The sequence below is a fragment of the Felis catus genome, chromosome D3 (genome assembly GCF_018350175.1).
Source record: "Felis catus isolate Fca126 chromosome D3, F.catus_Fca126_mat1.0, whole genome shotgun sequence".
Classification (NCBI taxonomy): Eukaryota; Metazoa; Chordata; class Mammalia; order Carnivora; family Felidae; genus Felis; species Felis catus.
This window is the reverse complement of record NC_058379.1, coordinates 29,049,141-29,067,491: the sequence shown is the minus strand read 5'-3', so window position 1 is coordinate 29,067,491 and position 18,351 is coordinate 29,049,141. Positions and strand designations below refer to the sequence as shown.

The window sequence follows — 18,351 nt, the reverse complement described above, 5'->3', positions numbered from 1 at the left end:
CTCAGAAGGACCCTGGCAATGAACACATTTCACAGATCTTAAAAAATAAAAACAGGGGGCGCCTGGGTGGCGCAGTCGGTTAAGCGTCCGACTTCAGCCAGGTCACGATCTCGCGGTCCATGGGTTCGAGCCCCGCGTCAGGCTCTGGGCTGATGGCTCAGAGCCTGGAGCCTGTTTCCGATTCTGTGTCTCCCTCTCTCTCTGCCCCTCCCCCGTTCATGCTCTGTCTCTCTCTGTCCCAAAAATAAATAAAAGTTGAAAAAAAAAATTAAAAAAAAAAAATTTTAAAAAAATTAAAAAATAAATAAATAAATAAATAAAAATAAAAACAGAAGAGTGGGGTTTCTAGCCCTGCAGCTCCCTATAGGTTTTAAGGCTGCTTGGCAGCAGATAAGAGAGACTCCTTACAATGTCACCAGAGTTCCAGAGCAGGCCTCTGTTCTGGGACAGAGGTAAATTAGAAATCAGAATTCTGGCCTATGGCCTAAGGCAATGGTCTGGTTCCTTGACCAGAGTCACAAGGCAGAAGTCTGGGTGCTAGAATGGGCTCAGATCAGAGGAAGACTGGAAGCAAAGCTGACTTGACATTGATTTTTCCACTTAAAACTCTACCAGAAGAATGACCCAAAGTCTAGGCAGGACTCAACTTGAAAGTAGACTAAGAGCAGGGAGTGAAGCAAGTCATTACAAATGTACAGGAAACTGCTTACCCCACAGAGGCAGCATTTAAAGGGGTTACAGTGCCCACTAAGGCCAGAGATAAACCTTTGAGACCAACAGCGCCTGCAGGCCAGTTAGAAATTAACTTAAAATCAAGTTCTGCTGTGGGTTGATTCGACTTTTTTTTTTTTTTAATGTGTTTTGTTTTCAAGTTTCTGTTTTCTGAGACAGGCTAATGCTGGTCATGTCATTCCACCACTTAAAACCCTTTGTTGGCTCCCATTGTGGCTATGACAGAAGTGTCATTTAGGGAAGCCAGTTGGCCAGCTGAGGCAGCACATGACAAACCTCTGTTGCACCAAATATGGTGGCCCCTGAATCCCCAGACCCAGAGGTGGCTAGTTTCCTGCGGATGCTAACCAAAATCACAAAGAATTTTAAAATGAGAAGGAAGTCCAGGGGTGCTTGGCTGGCTCCATTGGAGGAGCATGTGACTCTTGATCTTGAGGTCATGAGTTCGAGCCCCACATTGGGTGTAGAGATTACTTAAATAAAAACTTGTAAAAAATGAGAAAGAAGTTCCTAAGTATTCATTTACAACAAGAAATACAAGAAATATAATGGTCAAACAATTTGAACTGGGATGTAAGCTCTGTAAAGATGGGAACTCTAGAGTGTTGTGCCTGGCACAAAATAGACAGTAGGTTTTTGTTGAGTGGATGGTTAAAAAACAAAACAAAACAAAACAAAAACGAAGGAGGGGACAGAGAACAAGAAAGTGAAATTCTTGGCCAACAAGTAGTGAAAAAGTACTCAACAGGGGTGTCCCGTTGGCTCAGTCGAAAAGAGCATGTGACTCTTGATCTCAGGGTTGTGAGTTTGAGCTACAGGTTCAAGAGCCACAGGTTGGGTGTAGAGATTACTTAAAAATAAAGAATAAAATCTTAATAATAATAACAAAACTTTAAAAAGAGTACTCAAGGGGCGCCTGGGTGGCGCAGTCGGTTAAGCGTCCGACTTCAGCTGGGTCACGATCTCACGGTCCGTGAGTTCGAGCCCCGCATCAGGCTCTGGGCTGATGGCTCGGAGCCTGGAGCCTGCTTCCGATTCTGTGTCTCCCTCTCTCTCTGCCCCTCCCCCATTCATGCTCTGTCTCTCTCTGTCCCAAAAATAAATTAAAAAAATAAAATAAAATAAAATAAATAAATAAAAAGAGTACTCAAGGGGTGCCTGGATAGCTCAGTCAGTTAAGCGTCCCACTTCTGCTCAGGTCATGATCTCATGGTTTGTAAATTTGAGCCCTGAGTCAGGCCCTGTGCTGACAGCTCAGAGCCTGGAGCCTGCTTCGGATTCTGTGTCCCCTTCTCTCTCTACCCCTCCCTCGCTTATGATGTCTCTCTCTCTCTCTCTCTCAAAAATAAATAAACGTTTAAAAAAAAAAAAAGAGTACTCTGGGGCGCCTGGGTGGCTCAGTCAGTTTAGCGTCTGACTTTGGCTCAGGTCATGACCTCGCACTCCGTGAGTTCAAACCTCACGCCAGGCTCTGTGCTGACAGCTCAGAGCCTGGAGCCTGCTTCAAATTCTGTGTCTCCATTTCTCTCTGCCCATGCCCCACTCACACTCTGTCTCTCTCTGTCTCTCTCTCTCTCTCTCTCTCTCTCAAAAATTAACTTTAAAAAATAAATAATAAAGAAGAGTACTCAATATCACTTAACAGGGAAATGCAAATCAAAACCACAATGAGGTAGATATCAACTCATGTCTGTTAGGGTGGCAATTATAAAAAGACAAGAAAAAGCAAATGTTGGCAAGGATGTGGAGAAAAAGGAACCTTTCTGCACTGTTGGTGGGAATGTAAATTGGTATAGTCACCATGGAAAACAGTATGGAGGTTCCCTAAAAAATTAAAAATAGAATGGGGGGATGCCTGGGTGGCTCAGTCAGTTAAGCGTCCGACTCTTAATTTCAGCTCAAGTCACGATCTCATGATTCTTGAAATTGAGCACCATCGGGCTCTGCACTATAAGCATGAAATATGCTTGGGATTCTCTCTCTCACCCTTTCTCTCAGCCCCTCCCCTGCTCACATGCTGTCTCTCAAAAAAAAAAAAAAAATTAAAGACAATCTTTACCAAAAAAATGATAAAAATAGAACTACCATGTGATCTAGTGATTCCACTTCTGGGTATTTATCCAAAGGAAACAAAATCACTGTCTCAAAAAGGTATCTGCACCTGCATGTTCATAGCAGCATTATTTTTTTTTTTCAACGTTTATTTATTTCTGGGACAGAGAGAGACAGAGCATGAACGGGCGAGGGGCAGAGAGAGAGGGAGGCACAGAATCGGAAACAGGCTCCAGGCTCTGAGCCATCAGCCCAGAGCCCGACGCGGGGCTCGAACTCCCGGACCGCGAGATCGTGACCTGGCTGAAGTCGGACGCTTAACCGACTGTGCCACCCAGGCACCCCCATAGCAGCATTATTTACAACAGTCAAGACATGGAAAGAACCTAAGTGTTCATCAATGGATGAATGGATAAAGAAAATGTGACACACACACACACACACACACACACACACAGTGGAATAGCATTCAACCAGAAAAAAGAATGAAATTCTGCCATTTGTAACAACATGGATGGGCATTGAGGGCATTATGTGAAGTGAAACAAATCACAGAAAGAAAGATAAAGATCATATGACCTCACTTATGCATGGAATCTTAAAAAATAAACACAGACACAGAGAAGTTTGGGGGTTGCCAGAGGCAGGGGTGGGGAATGGGTGAAATGAGTGAAGGTGGTCAAAAGCTATAATAAACTTCTACTCATAGAATAAATAAGTTCTGGGGATGTCATGGATAGACATCCATGGATGTCATGGATAGACTCCAGGGGCAGCTGGGTGACTCAGTTGAGCGTCCAACTTCAGCTCAGGTCATGATCTTGTGGTTCATGAGTTCGAACCCCAAATTGGGCTCACTGCTGTCAGCTTGTCAGCACAGAGCCCACTTCAGATCCTCTGTCCCCGCTCTCTCTGCCCCTCCCCCACTTGCACTCCCCCAAAAAGTAAATATTAGAATGGTGACTACAGTTAATAATACTATATTGTATATTTGAAAGTAAATCTTAAAAGTTCTCACAAGAAAAACATAACTCCATGGGGTGATGGATGTTAACTGTGGTTAACCATTTCCCAATATATACATGTATGTAATCATGTTGTACACCTAAAGCTAATACAATGTTATATGTCAATTATATCTCAATAAAACTCAGGGAGAAATGTGAAATTCTCATTGTAACTGAAAACCCCATTCTCTCTCTGTAGGAATGCTATTGAGCCAGGTTAAAATCTGATGATAGCTTAGTTCTTATTCCTTTCTTAGGCTGAGCCTCACCACACACGGCCATGCACATCATGTGTGCTGAGTTTATTCATCATGTAAATGTCCATTATCTCAGGATCTTGTCTGCTTTTTCTGAATTCCAGTAAGGAGAGGTTTTAGTCCACATTTGCTTGAATGGCTACTTAGACATTTTTTCTTCTTCCCAATGACAAAGCCACAGTCACGTTTGGTCTAAGTCAGGCACGGCTCTCCTATTCTTGCTGGTGCTTGCTTTAGGAGTGGACACGTGACCTAGTGGGGTGGGGATGGGAAGGGGAATCTCTTGAAAGTCTTCTGGAGGAAGTGCTCTTTGCTCTTAAAAAGGAACACAAGGTTCACCTGGGTGGCTCCATTGGTGGAGCTTCAGACTCTTGATCTCAAGGTTGTGAGTTCAAGTTCACCCACGTTGGGTGTGGAGCTTACTAAAAAAAAAAAAAAAAAAAAAAAAAAAGTCCTTTTTCCACTGGCAGTGTCATGACTGGATGTGAGGCCTGGGGTGCTTGCAGACATCTGGACACCAGCCAGAAAAAGAAGCCAAAATCTGAAGGTGGTTAGAACCAAGAAAATCACAGAGAAGCAGACCTAGGGTCTGGATATCCTGCATCTGGAGCTGCCCTACTACAGACTTTGTGTTGTGGAAAATGACAAATGCCCTTACTGCTTAAATTATTTTCAATCAGGGTTCCTAATTATTACAGCACAAAGCTTGCCTGGCTACGATGGTTATGCCATGAATCCTTGATGAGTAAATTTTTTAAGATCCCTGAGTCACTCTAGTATTGCAGGTATGGACTGATCGATTGGATTGCCTAACCCCAGGAGGTGTAGACTGCTTTTTTTTTTAATTCTTTTAAATGTTTACTTATTTTTGAGAGAGAGACAGACAAGACAGACAGAGGGTGATTGGGGAAGGGGCAGAGAGAGAGGGAGACACAGAATCTGAAGCAGGCTCCAGGCTCTGAGCTGGCAGCACAGAGCCTGACACAGGGCTCGAACTCACAGACTATGAGATCATGACCTGAGCCAAAGTCGGACACTCAACCGATTGGGCCACCCAGGTGCCCCTGTGGATGGCTTTTTGAAGAGACTTTGCATGAGGAATGGAGTGGGATAATCCTAGGTGATCTGGGGGTTTAAACAAACACAAAGTCGTCTTTTTCAGAAGCAAAGATGGCCAGGGGAGCCACTATTATAATGGGTAGGAAATAAAAATGTGGAAACGGGGACCTATGTTGAAAAGAAGTGTTCATGATTTTATAGCAGCTTTTGAGATTTTAGTCTTGTTTTAGGGAAGGGGAATTTGGGATTGAAGTCTCCTGTCTTCTGTCTGCATCATTCACAGGAGATTTTATCCTTACAGAGATGAGAGTACAGTGAAGAGCAGTTACAAGGTACTTCCTCAAATAAAGATGGTTGACACAAGACTCCTCACATGTAAGCACTGAGTCTTGTATTTATGCAAAGATTTCTAGTTCTCACTCTGATTGTTACAGAATAACCATATACCTCCTATGATGGTATGGCTATATGGCATGAATGCTATGGTTATGAATTGAAAGTTATTTTATAATGAGAATCAAACTATCAGTATTACTAAAAAGTATTACTCTATAGGTCAAGTTCTCACAGGGTCAGTCACCACTGTCCTATGAATCACGGAGGGGAAAAGATGTTTCTCTCAGATGAAAAATTGAAACTGAGAAGGAAAGCCCCAGGAGGTGCAAGTCTGATTACATTAGGATTAGCTGGAGTTTTAAAAACTATTGAAGGTGGTCCTTAAACATATGTGAAGTTGCTCAATCTCATTCCTAATATGAAAAAGGTAAAATAAAACTACTCTGAACATTTTTTTCACATATAAGTTGCAAGGATCTAGAGTCAGATATATACCATTGACTGATGAATGGATAAAGAAGAGGTAGGATATATATACAATGGAATATTACTCAGCCATCAAAAAGAATGAAAGCTTGCCATTTGCAACAACATGGGTGGAGCTATGTCTTCTGCTAAGCAAAATAAGTCAATCAGGGAAAGACAAATACCATACAATTTCACTCACATGTGGAATTTAAGAAACAAAACAGATGAACATATGAGGGGGCAGGGGAAGAGGAGGGAGGGAAACAAACCACAAGAGGCTTTTTTAAAAATATTTATTTATTTATTTATTTATTTATTTATTTATTTATTTATTTATTTATATGTTTGGGGTTTTTTTTTTGAGAGAGAGAGTTCTTGTGCAAGTGGGGGAGGGGCAGAGAGTGAGGGGGACAGAGGATCTGAAGTTTGCTCTGTGCTGACAGCAGGGCTCAAACTCATGAACTGCAAGATCATGACCTGAGCTGAAGTTGGGCGCTTATCCGACTGAGCCACTCAGGCGCCCCTATTTATTTTTGAGAGAGAGGGAGAGAAAGCAGGGGAGGGCAGAGAATCCCAAGCAGCCTCCACACTGTCAGTGCAGAGCCCAACGTGGGGCTCAAACTCATGAACCATGAGATCATGACCTGAACCCAAAGCAAGACTCAGATGCTTAAATGACTGTATGTTAAAACTAAATTTTAGGGGCACCTGGGTGCTCAGTTGGTTAAGCATCCGACTTCGGCTCAGGTCATGATCTCATGGTTTGAGTTCGAGCCCTGCATTGGGCTCTGTGTTAACAGCTCAGAGCTGAATCCTGCTTCGCTTCTCTCTCTGCCCCTCCCCTGCTCATGCTCTGTCTCTGTCTCTCTCTGTCTTTCTCTCAAAAATAAATAAACATTAAAAAAATAAAACTAAATTTTAAATAATTTTTTAATAAAGCTTTAAAAATTGGACATACAATTTCACCAATATTCTCTTCTACTTCTCCTCTACTTCTGAGGATATGGGGATTCAATTCCCTGGTCCCCTTTCATTGAGGCTTGGCATGTGACTCATTCTGATTCATAATTCTGCAAACAGAATTAACATACATCCTCTGGGCTGAAGCGTTTATTTTTTTTTTTAATTTTTTTTAACGTTTATTTATTTTTGAGACAGAGACAGAGCATGAACAGGGGAGGGTCAGAGAGAGAGGGAGACACAGAATCTGAAATGGGCTCCAGGCTCTGAGCTGTCAGCACAGAGCCCGACGCAGGGCTCGAACTCACGAAACGTGAGATCATGACCTGAGCCGAAGTCGGACGTTTAACCGACTGAGCCACCCAGGCGCCCCTGGGCTGAAGCATTTAATAGCTGGTGTTCTTAAATGAAAGAGACTCTCCAGTTCTAAAATTCAACTACCGAGGGAGAAGGTCAAGTGTTTGTTCCACTTGGTGTACCTTCAGGATGGTGGAGCTTCCACCAGCCTGGATTACTGAGTTGCTGCACAGAGGAACACTGCCCTGTCTGCTTATAAGTCAGAAATAAACCTTTATTATGTTAAGTCACTGCTACATGAGTCTGGGCTAGTCTAATACACTGTCAATGAGGCTGTGGGAAGAGAGGCATTCTTCTATGTTACTGCTGAAGGACAAAATGGTATGATGTTCAAGAAAGGAAATTTGACCGTATGTACCATTTATCCTTTAATCTTTTAGGAATTCATTCTACAGAAAAACCTACTATTGCAGATTGAATGTTTAATGCCCCCCAAAATACATATACTGAAATCTAATCCTTAATGTGATGGTATTAGGAAGTGCGCTTATGAGAGGTGACTAGGTCATGAAGGTGGAGCCCTTATGAATGGAATTAGTGCCTTTATCAAAAAGACCCCAGAGAATTCCCTCACCCTTTCCTTCTGCCATGTGAGGACACAGGAACTAGGAAGTGGGCTCTCACCAGACACTGGATCTGTGGATGCCTTGATCTTGGACCTCCCAGCCACCAGAACTGTGAGAAATAATTTTTTACATATAAGCCATTCAGTCTTTGGTAGTTTATTATGGCAGCCCAAACTAAAACACCTGCATACTCATGAAATTATATGCATACAAAGTTATGCACTGAGGTACTGTTTATAACAATAAGAACTTGGGAATAATTTGAATATCCATCTACAGAGATAGGTTAAATAATCTATGGTATATCTTCACAGTGGAATAGTATGCAAATGTAAAAACAAACAACAAAGAACACCTCTACATACTGATAATGGAAATGTTTCCAAGATATATTATTAAATTTTTTAAAAGCCAGATGCAGAAGCATGGATATATTGTTTCCTTTACTTGCATAATGAATCACTTGTGTAATACACAAAAGGCAAATAAAAGTAGTAAACTATAGGGGCCTCCAAGATAGATGGTATAGGTGTCTAATTTTTTTTTTTTTTCATTTGAACCATATGGATGCATTACCTGGTTGTTTGTCTTTTTAAATATAACTCAGGTCTCTCCAGGTCAATTAAATGAGTCTCTTGAGATGGGGCCTGAGTGTTGTGTTTTTTTTTTTGTTTTTTGCTTGTTTGTTTTTATGCTGCCCAGATGAACAAATGTTCAGCAAGGTTTAAGAATCGCTGCTTTACATCCGTCTCAGTCTCAGAGAGGTACAGTTTACCCTTGAACAATGTGGGAGTTAGTTAAAAATCCTGTGCAGGCAAAAATCCACATGTAACTTTTGACTCCCTGAAAACTTAACTACTAATAGCTACTGTTGACCAGAAGCCTTACAGTCACATAATTAACATGTATTTTGTATGTTATATGTATTATATACTGTATTCTCACAACAAAGGAAGCTAAAGAAAATGTTACTAAGAAATATTAAGGAAGAGGGGCACCTGGGTGGCTCAGTCGGTTGAGCGTCCGACCTTGGCTCAGGTCATGATCTTACAGCTTGTGCGTTCGAGCCCCACATCGGGCTCTGTGCTGACAGCTTAGACCCTGGAGCCTGCTTTGGATTCTGTGTCTCCCTCTCGTTCTGCTCTTCTCCCACTCACACTCTGTCTCTGTCTCTCAAAAATAAATAAATGAAAAAAAATTGTTTAAGAAATATTAAGGAAGAGAAAATACATTTTCTGTAGTACTGTACTGTATTTTTTGACAAAGATCCATGTGTGTATAAGCAGACCTCTGCAGTTCAAACCTATGTTGGTCAAGGGTCAACTGCAGCTTTTGTGTTGTGGGTGTGGGTAGTTTTTGGTCTTTTCTCTATGTCCTAGAACCTAACTCTGGTGGCTCAAAACCCCGTTATGGGTGGAATACTGTCCCTAGATGAAGGAACTCCATCTGGATAAATGTTGACAGTGCTGTGGGATGTAACCATGGATCATGTGCCAGGCTGTCTAGGGCTGAATGCTATGAAATAGGGCACTGGCCAGATGTAGAGATAGAGTAAGATGCAAACAAACACTGACTCTATTTATCATGGGTGTGAGGTTGTAATGAGGGGCCTTTCTCAGGGAGAGTAGGCCTATAGAAGTTGTGGCAGTGATTCTAAAACATCCTGGGTCCCACTGGGAACAGGACAAAGACACACACGTTCAATATGGAAGATGGCAAACAATGTCCAATGGGCTGAATGTAGCCCACTGGCTTTTTGTATGGCCTTTGGCCAAAGAATAGTTTTACATCTTTAAATGGTGGCAGGGAGGGGATCAAAAGAAGGATATCTCATGACACATGAAAATTAGGTGAAATTGAAATCTCAGGGTCCATAAAGTTTTATTGAAATAAATCTATACTCATACCCATTGGGATAAACCCACATGTTGTTTATGGCTGCTTTCCTACTACAATGGCAGAGTTGAGTTATTGGGATAGAGACTAAATGGCACTCTTATCTCTTTGCACTCTGTTCAGCTCTGTGCCCTACAAATTGCCATGATACAATTATAGCTCAACAGTTCCAAATGCCATGTGTTGACATTGTAGCACAGCATTTTATGTTTTTACTGCGTGTGCACATCCATTGTGAAAAGAAGAAAGGCAGATTCTGAATATCACATTTCTAGGGCAAAGTGGACAGTAGATTTTTGTTAATGAATTACACGGCAACACACTGGGTTTATTATACAGTGATGCTCTATCTGTGCTAACGTATATCACCTTACACTAAGCGGTCATCACAGTGTCCCCAACTCACAGGAAAACAACAGTCAGAAAATTTGAGAGTTTTCTCATCAGAATTTCTTCACAAAAACAAATGAAAATGAAGTTGCAAGCAAAGTAGGTTTCCAAGTGGCTCATTTGTTAGCCAAAGAAAGCTGCTTACTAATGCTAATTAAATTGTGCTTCATTGTAACAGGCAAAGAAATATGTCCAGAGAAAATACACTCATTTTAGATGCTTAGTCATTCAGTGAGAACACTTGCTCAAAAATTAGCAGACACTGGGAGTATCATCAATAGTCAATTAAAAACAAGACAGGTTCTGGTTCAAGATGGTGGTACAGGAAGATCCTGAACTCGCCTCCTCCCACAGACTTACTGAGTCTACAGCAACATATGGAACGATTTCCTCTTTAAAAAACCTAAAGGCTTGTTGAATGGCAACTACACTTGAGGCAAATGAGAAGAAAACCACACTGAAGCAGGTAGGAGAAGCTGAGAGACAACTTTGCCATAAACCCCACTCCTGTGCAGCAAGCCACAACTAGGAGAAAACTCAAATCCCACAGCTTTTCCCTGAGGAGCCTCATGTTAGGTACCTCAACTTTTAGGACCTGAACCTGAGAGACAAGCCCCCAAAATACCTAACTTTGAAAAACAGTGTAGCTCACATCCCCAGACTCACAAGATTGTAGCGATCTGAGACATAGCTCTTAAAGGGCCAGTGGGGTTGGACCTACCTACCCCAGTTCCCAGCTCAGAGGCAGCCCATGCAGCCAATATTTAAAGTGAAAGACATTCGGGTGCCCTGAGTGGCTCAGTTGGTTAAGCATCCAACCCTTGATTTTGGCTCATGATCTTATGGTTCATGAGTCCAAACCCCACATGGGGCTCTGCACTGACAGCACAGAGGCTGCTTGGGATCTTCACTCTCTGCCCCTTCCCCACTCATGATCTCTCTCTCAAAATAAATAAATAAGCATTTAAAAAAATAAATAAAATAAAGTAAAAGCAGCTCACCTGCTTATTTTGAAGTGTAGGCCTGAGGGGCAGGCTTTTGTACCTAACCATCATCAGGTCTATGAAGTTTTGTCAAAGATAGAAGCTGAATATCCCGACTTGCCCTACTACACAGCATTTTGATGGCTTAGCAGTGGTAACATTTTACTGCAATTTTTTTTCAGCTTAGAGCCAAGATTGAAATTTTTCAGAACAGAGAACTATTCCAAACCATCATTACTGAAGAATTGGAAATTAGCTTTTGCTACAGGCTTGATAGTGTTTCTCAATGAATTCAACCTAAAATTACAGAGCAAAGCAGTGCTTATATGTGAAATGTGTCCTGTAACAAAGTCATTTTGACAATAATGTTTTGAATCACAAATAATGTAAAACAGCTTTATATACTTCCTGTAATGTCAAAAATTGGAAGAAGCAATATCGCCAGACCTTGATGTCAAGTGCAGTGGAAATTTCCATATTTCAAAATCCATTTCATTGTGCAACAGAGGAGCTTCCACCTAACCTTCAAATGGAAATGACTAATCTGTAACTAACAAGAAGCTAAACGACAAACATCAGAAGAATCTAACAGAATATGTCTTCCAACAATAAATATGCTCAATTAAAATCATGCTCATGGACCAACACCAGTACTGGCAGTACCATCTGGATGGAGACATTTTCAAAGATGAAACATGTAGTATCATTACAAATCAGCATTTATAGCTCAATATTTGATGATAGGGAACACTAACTTTGAGCCTAATTAAGCAAAATATTATCCCAAACAAAAGAATTCCATTCTTCTCATTAGCATACCTGGAATATAAAGAAGTTATACTCAATTGCTATCATATTTTGAATTTCACTTAAAACATTTGTGGGAAATTTTTTTCCTCTTGTTACACAAGTACCTACATAATATTGCCTTTCCTCTTGGCCTGCAAAGCCTAAAATATTTACTATCTGACCATTTATGGAAAAATTTGGTGACATACCCCCAGTGTAAAGAATTGAGTACAATTGGTTTCTTTGAGCTAAGTGTGAAAGGGAATCAGTGCCCTCTAGTGAAAGGATCATCCTGCTCAGAATTTTACTAATGGCATTCCAGAATGCTCTAAAATCCAGGGGAAACAAGAAAATTTGCCTTCCAGCCCGCAAGCGGCTAAATGACAAGAAGGTGGACTTATATAAGAGAGGTGACACAGCAATTATAACTATGTTAGAAAATGGCAAGGAGAACATGACCACACTTGAAAGCACTAGAAAAGGGCACCTGGCTGGCTCAGTCAGAAGAGCGTGTGACCCTTGATCTAAGGTTATGAGTTCGAGCCCCATGTTGGGTGTAGAGATTACAAAAAAAAAAAAAAAAAAAAAAAAGAAAGAAAAAAGAAAAAAAAAGGAAAGGAAAAGAAAACTTAAAAAAAATAAAAACCACACTAGAATAAGGTCGGGCCAGTGCTTTCTATAGTGGCCAATAGAGCTTCTGGATATGGCAACTAAATCTAGTTCAAAGATATCACCCCGTGAAAGAAGTGATTATTACGTTGATATTTTAAATAGCTTGGTATGGAAAATTGTGAGGGGGATATGAACATTATTAGTATTGTAGTAGGAAAGTAATAGGAGGGGGAAAAAAGCAAATCATTAATAAGCTCCTTTTTTTGTTTTAGGGAGATAAACTTAGAAATACATGTAGGGCTGCCTGGGTGGCTTGGTCAGTTGAGTGTCCAACTCTTGATTTTGGCTCAAGTCATGATCCCAGGGTCATGGGATTGAGCCCTGTTGGGCTTCATGCTGAGTGTGGAGACTGCTTAAGATTCTCTCTCTCTCTCTCTCTCTCTCTCTCTCTCTCTCTCTCTCTCTCTCTCTCCCTCTCCCTCTCCCCCTCTGCCCTTCTCCCCTACTTGTGCTGTCTCTCAAAAAAAAAAAATGTATGTATATGTGTGTGTGTGTGTGTGTGTGTGTGTGTGTGTGTGTGTATGTAAAACATGGGGGAATAGTGACTGAGAACAACTGATAAGAGAAAATTTATTGCATAGGAGGAAAATATCTCAAAAAATTAGGTTAAGAAATGCAGTAGATATTCAACAGGTCAAACAATCCTTGTGGAGAAAGCATCTGAGAACTGCTGACCTTATCAAGTCAGTGAAGTAAATATATCAAGTATGCATACCTACATGGTCAAGCTGCTTCTTCTCTCAGAATCATTGATAGAAAAGAATCAAGGGCAGGAGAAAGGGACAGACCCTTGCTCTTCTCATGTCCTCAGTAAGGCAGCAACATAGGAAGACTACCTGGCTTTAACCATCATCAGGATTGGACCTGCCCAGATAGGGGAGAACAAAGTCAACAGTAGGTTGTCCCAAGATTGTGCCCTTTGCACAGAGGCAGCCTCAGGGCTAGGAAGTAAGGGATCTGGACAAGGTACTTGAAAAGCTTTGTCAGTCCTTTGAGACTAGATTGTAATTATCTTAGAAGAAAAATCTAAGTGTAATGCCATCTGGAAACCCTGGGAATGAGCAAGCTGGCAGAATCACAAATCTTTATGTTACAGCAACCTCTCCCTTTTTTTTTCTTAATGCTTCCTTGTTGCTTCTCCATTCACTTCCATTTTGTTATATCTTAGCATCTAGAAACATTTTTTGGAATTAAAAAAAATTTTTTTTATGTTTTTATTTTATTTTTGAGAGAGAGAGAGAGAGACAAAGCATGAGCAGGGGAGGGGCAGAGAGAGAGGGAGACACAAAATCTGAAGCAGGCTCCAGGCTCTGAGCTGTCAGCACAGAGCCCAACGCGGGGCTCCGAACCCACAAACCACGAGATCATGACCTGAGCTGAAGTCAGACACTCAACCGACTGAGCCACCCAGGTGCCCCTGGAATTTGTTTTAAAGCTTGTCTCAGCTGTACTAAGGGAAAGTAAAGCACTTTTAAAAATTTATTATGAAAAATTCCATACATATAAAAAAATAGAATATACTATAATTCACCCTCCCCATCCTGCCCCAAACACACGTCTTGTTACCTAGCTTCAACAGTTACCAACACAAGGGCATTCTTATTTCCACCTTTGTCCGGTCCATACTCCATCCCCCAGGGGACTATTTTGAAGCAAAAGGAGAGGCATTTTGATCCATCTGTTATATAAATTTTTCAAGAGGGGATCATGGCACTTTGGCAGCTGAATGATGGTGCTATCTGAAATCCAAAAAGAGGGACAAGTCCAACCACTCCTCTGTATTATAAGATTGATATTCCTTCCTGGTGTTAAATTTTACATTGGAAGACCTCAGGTTCCTGATCAGCAAAACAAAGAAAATGGGCTAAATTATAGGCAGTTGTGTAACAATAAAGTGAGACTGACTCTGAGTCAGGAGACCTGGCTCAGGAGTGCCAGCTCTGCCTCTTGCAAATTATATAATTTATAATAACTTATGTCAGCAAGTCACTTAACCTCTCTGAGCTTCTGGATCATCTATAAAAAAGGATTTCATGGGACTTTGGTTGGAGTGAGTAAAACAATGTATTATGCACAGTCTTGTGAATTGGAAAACACTATATAAATTAGGTATTTTTGAGTTATTTAGTTAAGTACAAAATGACTCAGATTTGAGTCTGCACATTAGGAAAACACTGATGGCTATTGACAGAAAAGGGAAGCTGAGAGGCACAATTTAATCCAAACAGAAGATAAAACCTAAGGGTAGATATAGGGTTAAATAAACCTCAGGTCCAAAGACCTATTTTAAATACATTTATTATGTTAATTAACAGGAAATAGTGACAAAAATCACGTTACCTTTACTACAATAAATCTTCTTTGCTCTGGCTTCTTCTCATCGTTATCCACCTACATTCAAAAACCATTTATTTTAAGTATATATTATGTGCTGGGCACTGTGTTGGGCACTGGGAATACAAAAAATAATAGTAAAGGAGGCCTTCAAGACATTCTGATTAGGACCAGAGAGATGTTTATAAACAATCACAACGGAAAGTGATAAGAATTTAGGCTGTGACCATAGAGTTTGCGTAGAAATTATAGGGTGTGGTCAGATTCTGTTCTACTTTTAGAATATACATGCTTCCGTGTCACCAATAAACAGGTGATTCCTAAAGCCTTCATTATTAGCCTACCAAAGGAGAGGCTGTAGAGAGATTAAGCACTGAGCTTCTACACACAGAGGCTGGAGACAAAAGTGCTATCAAAAAAGACCAAGAGGGGCACCTGAGTGGCTCAGTAGGTTAAGTATCTGACTCTTGATCTCAGCTCAGGTCTTGATCTCAGGGTTCTGAGTTAAAAAGCAAAACAGAAAACAAACAAGTATATTAAAGAGAAAGAAAAAATTGTATTAGTGGCTCAGAAGCTTAAAAAAATAAAATTAAAAAAAAAAAAGGGGATTCTTTCCACAGATTTTCAGTATAGACACATAGGACCAGGTAGATCAAAGAAAATGCTAGGTTCAGTGGAGATCAGTGATGATTTCCAAAGGTCAGTTTCAAAGTAAGGGTAGAATCCAAATAAAGGCTGGGCAAAGAGTGGCTGATGATGAAGTGGTAAAATCTGGTAAGAAAAGGTAGCTAGAAAATCAAACGGAGATTTTTCTCCCTACCCTCATCCACCCATTGAAAGATCTGCACACCTTTAGGCTATGGAGGCAGAAGCCCAGATAGAGGCTGAATAGTAATAATTAAAAGCTCTTATATGATGTTTAATATGTGCCAGGCACTATTCTAAGCACTTTACATGTATTAGCTTGTTTAATATATGAGGCATAGAATGATTAAGTAATTGGTCCAAGGTCACCCAGCTAGTCAATGGAGCAAGATTTGAATCCCAACAGTCATCTTCAAATTTTGTGCTATTCAAATTGTACCTGAGTCATGACAGTTTTTGGAAGATGAAAACCTGCTTATGCTATGCCCCAAAAGGCACTAGACCTTGACATTTCCCCTTTAGCTTACTCTTAGATATCACCTATCACCCTAGAATCCAGTATATGATCAACTTGGATGCAAACAGCCCAAATGAAATTCCATTGACAAAGGGATCTAAGTATGGGTTTGTGTTGCCTGCGTCTCCCTTTTTGGACATGCTTTCTTGTCTGTCCAGTTCCAGGGATGGTGCTACCAATAAATCAGGCACCAGTAACCTGGTGGTTTTTCTGAACAGTCATTCATTCAATAAATATTTGAGCATCAGTTCAGGTCCAGACATTGTGCTAGGTCCAGAAGTGAACAAGACATACAAGATCCCTGTTCTCTTAAAATTTCATTCTAGGGCGGGGCGGGGAAACAGGCTAGGAGGTCCTGGCGGGAGTAGGGTCAGCCAAGGACTGGGAGATTCAGAGAAGCTGCAGAATCCAGAGCAGATGAGGTCTTCAGGCCACGCCCGGAGGCGTTTGCATTTAACTTGTATCAATCAAGCGCTAATTAATGATGGCCACACTGCACCAGACTGTGGACTTCCTAGACCATTTACTCCTTTCGATATAACCTCCACAACCCCCTAATGCTGCCTGTCGAGTCTCCTGGCCACTCTGGGTCCCTTAACCTATCGGGCCACCTCGGGTCGAGGCCACCTCTTCCCTGTCTGCTGGTCACCTCAGCCCCCGCGGTCATCTCCTTCCAGAACCACTTCGACCCATTGGGCCTGTCCGCCCATCGGTATCCCTCAGGGCGTGTCCCCCTGAGCCCCTAGGCCGGCCAGGTCACCTCAGTGCCACGCCTCCATGGCCAGAGATTCGGCGTGTACGTTAATGCTTTGTTCCCAGAGCAGGTTTTCGAAATGCCGCTCCCTCTAGTCTCCAGCTGTTTTCCTGCCAGCGCGGGGAAAGCCGGCCGCGGCAGCGCCCCCGGCGGCGCACCGCAGCCCAGGAAGAAGGGAGTGGCCGCCACCACCACCGCCTCCTCCACCCTCCCCCGCCTTCCCCGTCTCCCCCGCCTCCTCCCGGAACGCGGGAGCGGCAGCGAGTGGCGCACGCCCCGACCGTCACGACCGTGCTCCTGATTGGCCGCGCCGGGCGACGACAAGGGGTGGGTCCAGGCGGCAGCTGGGAGCCGGAGCCCGCGCGTGCGCAGAGAGAGTGCGCTGAGCTGAGGGGGAGGTGGCCGGCCGCTTCTCCTGCGTCCGCCATTTTGTTGCTGTGGCTCTTGGGAACGGGCTCGGCAAAGCCGCCCCGGAGGCGCGACGCTTTTAGGAGTCCGGTTCTTTGCGTGGCGGCGGGTTTCGGTGCAGAGTCGTGGGGGGGCGGGGCGCGGAGTCGGCGCGTTCCAGGCCAGGAGTGACTGGAGGCACCCCGGTACTCCGGGCAGCCCGAGAACCCCGGGGCGGCCTCCGCTGCGGCTCGGCTTCGCCCGCCCCGACCTCGGGCTCTGCTCCGCATTCCCCGGGCCGGCTCCCTCCGTAAGGCGGCCCCGGAGCAGGCGGGCGGCGGCGGAGGATGCTGCGGGCCCGGAGCCGAGAGGAAGGTGGCTCGGCCCTCTAAGCGCGCCTCGAGGTGTGCCAAGAGGCCCTTCCTTGGCCGCAAAGCCGTCTGTCGGGCAGAGGCGTCCAGAACAGAAGACAGCAGCCGCCGCCCCGACTCGCCGCAGAGCCCCGGCTCGACACCATGTCCTCCGCCAGGTTCGACTCCTCAGACCGCTCCGCCTGGTACATGGGGCCGGTGTCTCGCCAGGAGGCGCAGACCCGGCTCCAGGGCCAGCGCCACGGTATGTTCCTAGTTCGCGACTCCTCCACCTGCCCTGGGGATTATGTGCTGTCCGTGTCCGAGAACTCGCGGGTCTCCCACTACATCATCAACTCTCTGCCCAACCGCCGTTTTAAGATTGGGGACCAGGAATTTGACCACTTGCCGGCCCTGCTGGAGTTCTACAAGATCCACTACCTGGACACCACCACCCTAATCGAGCCCGCGCCCAGGTATGCGAGCGCCCGCGTCTTCGGGCGCACAGCCCACTCCGACCGCGGAGGAGAGTCGAGAATGGCAGGGGCTTGTCCGCTTGGGATCCATCGAAGAGTTGGGGGAGGGGGGTGCGGCGAGGGGCGATTGAACCCGTTTCACCCCATTCTGAACCCAATTATTTTCCAGAAGGCATTCTGAACGGAAGGCTAGTGTCAGGATCTGGGTCACTGAATGCGGGGATGCGTTTTAAACATGTTTAACGGTGGTTTGCATAGTTAAAATGCACGCTTTTTTTGCCCTTTGTCATATTATCTATTGGCCTATTCTACTACAGCAGAATGTTTTATTGTTGTTTTTAAACCTTTTTTGGACCACAGACTT

The 18,351-nt window shown here is 43.3% G+C and overlaps 1 protein-coding gene across 2 annotated transcripts in view; it reads left to right on the top strand.

Annotated features, from left to right (window-relative positions):
- Window positions 1-17,139: 17,139 nt before the first annotated feature.
- Window positions 17,140-18,351, top strand: part of CRKL (CRK like proto-oncogene, adaptor protein) — a 37,372-nt gene continuing 36,160 nt past the window's right edge. The window contains exon 1 of one of the 2 annotated variants that reach the window (XM_045041179.1): window positions 17,140-17,987. In XM_045041179.1, coding sequence (XP_044897114.1) covers window positions 17,677-17,987 — 311 coding nt within the window. In that variant the 5' untranslated portion in view covers window positions 17,140-17,676. The remainder of the gene's footprint in view (window positions 17,988-18,351) is intronic. The other variant, XM_003994962.6, reaches the window with a different exon arrangement.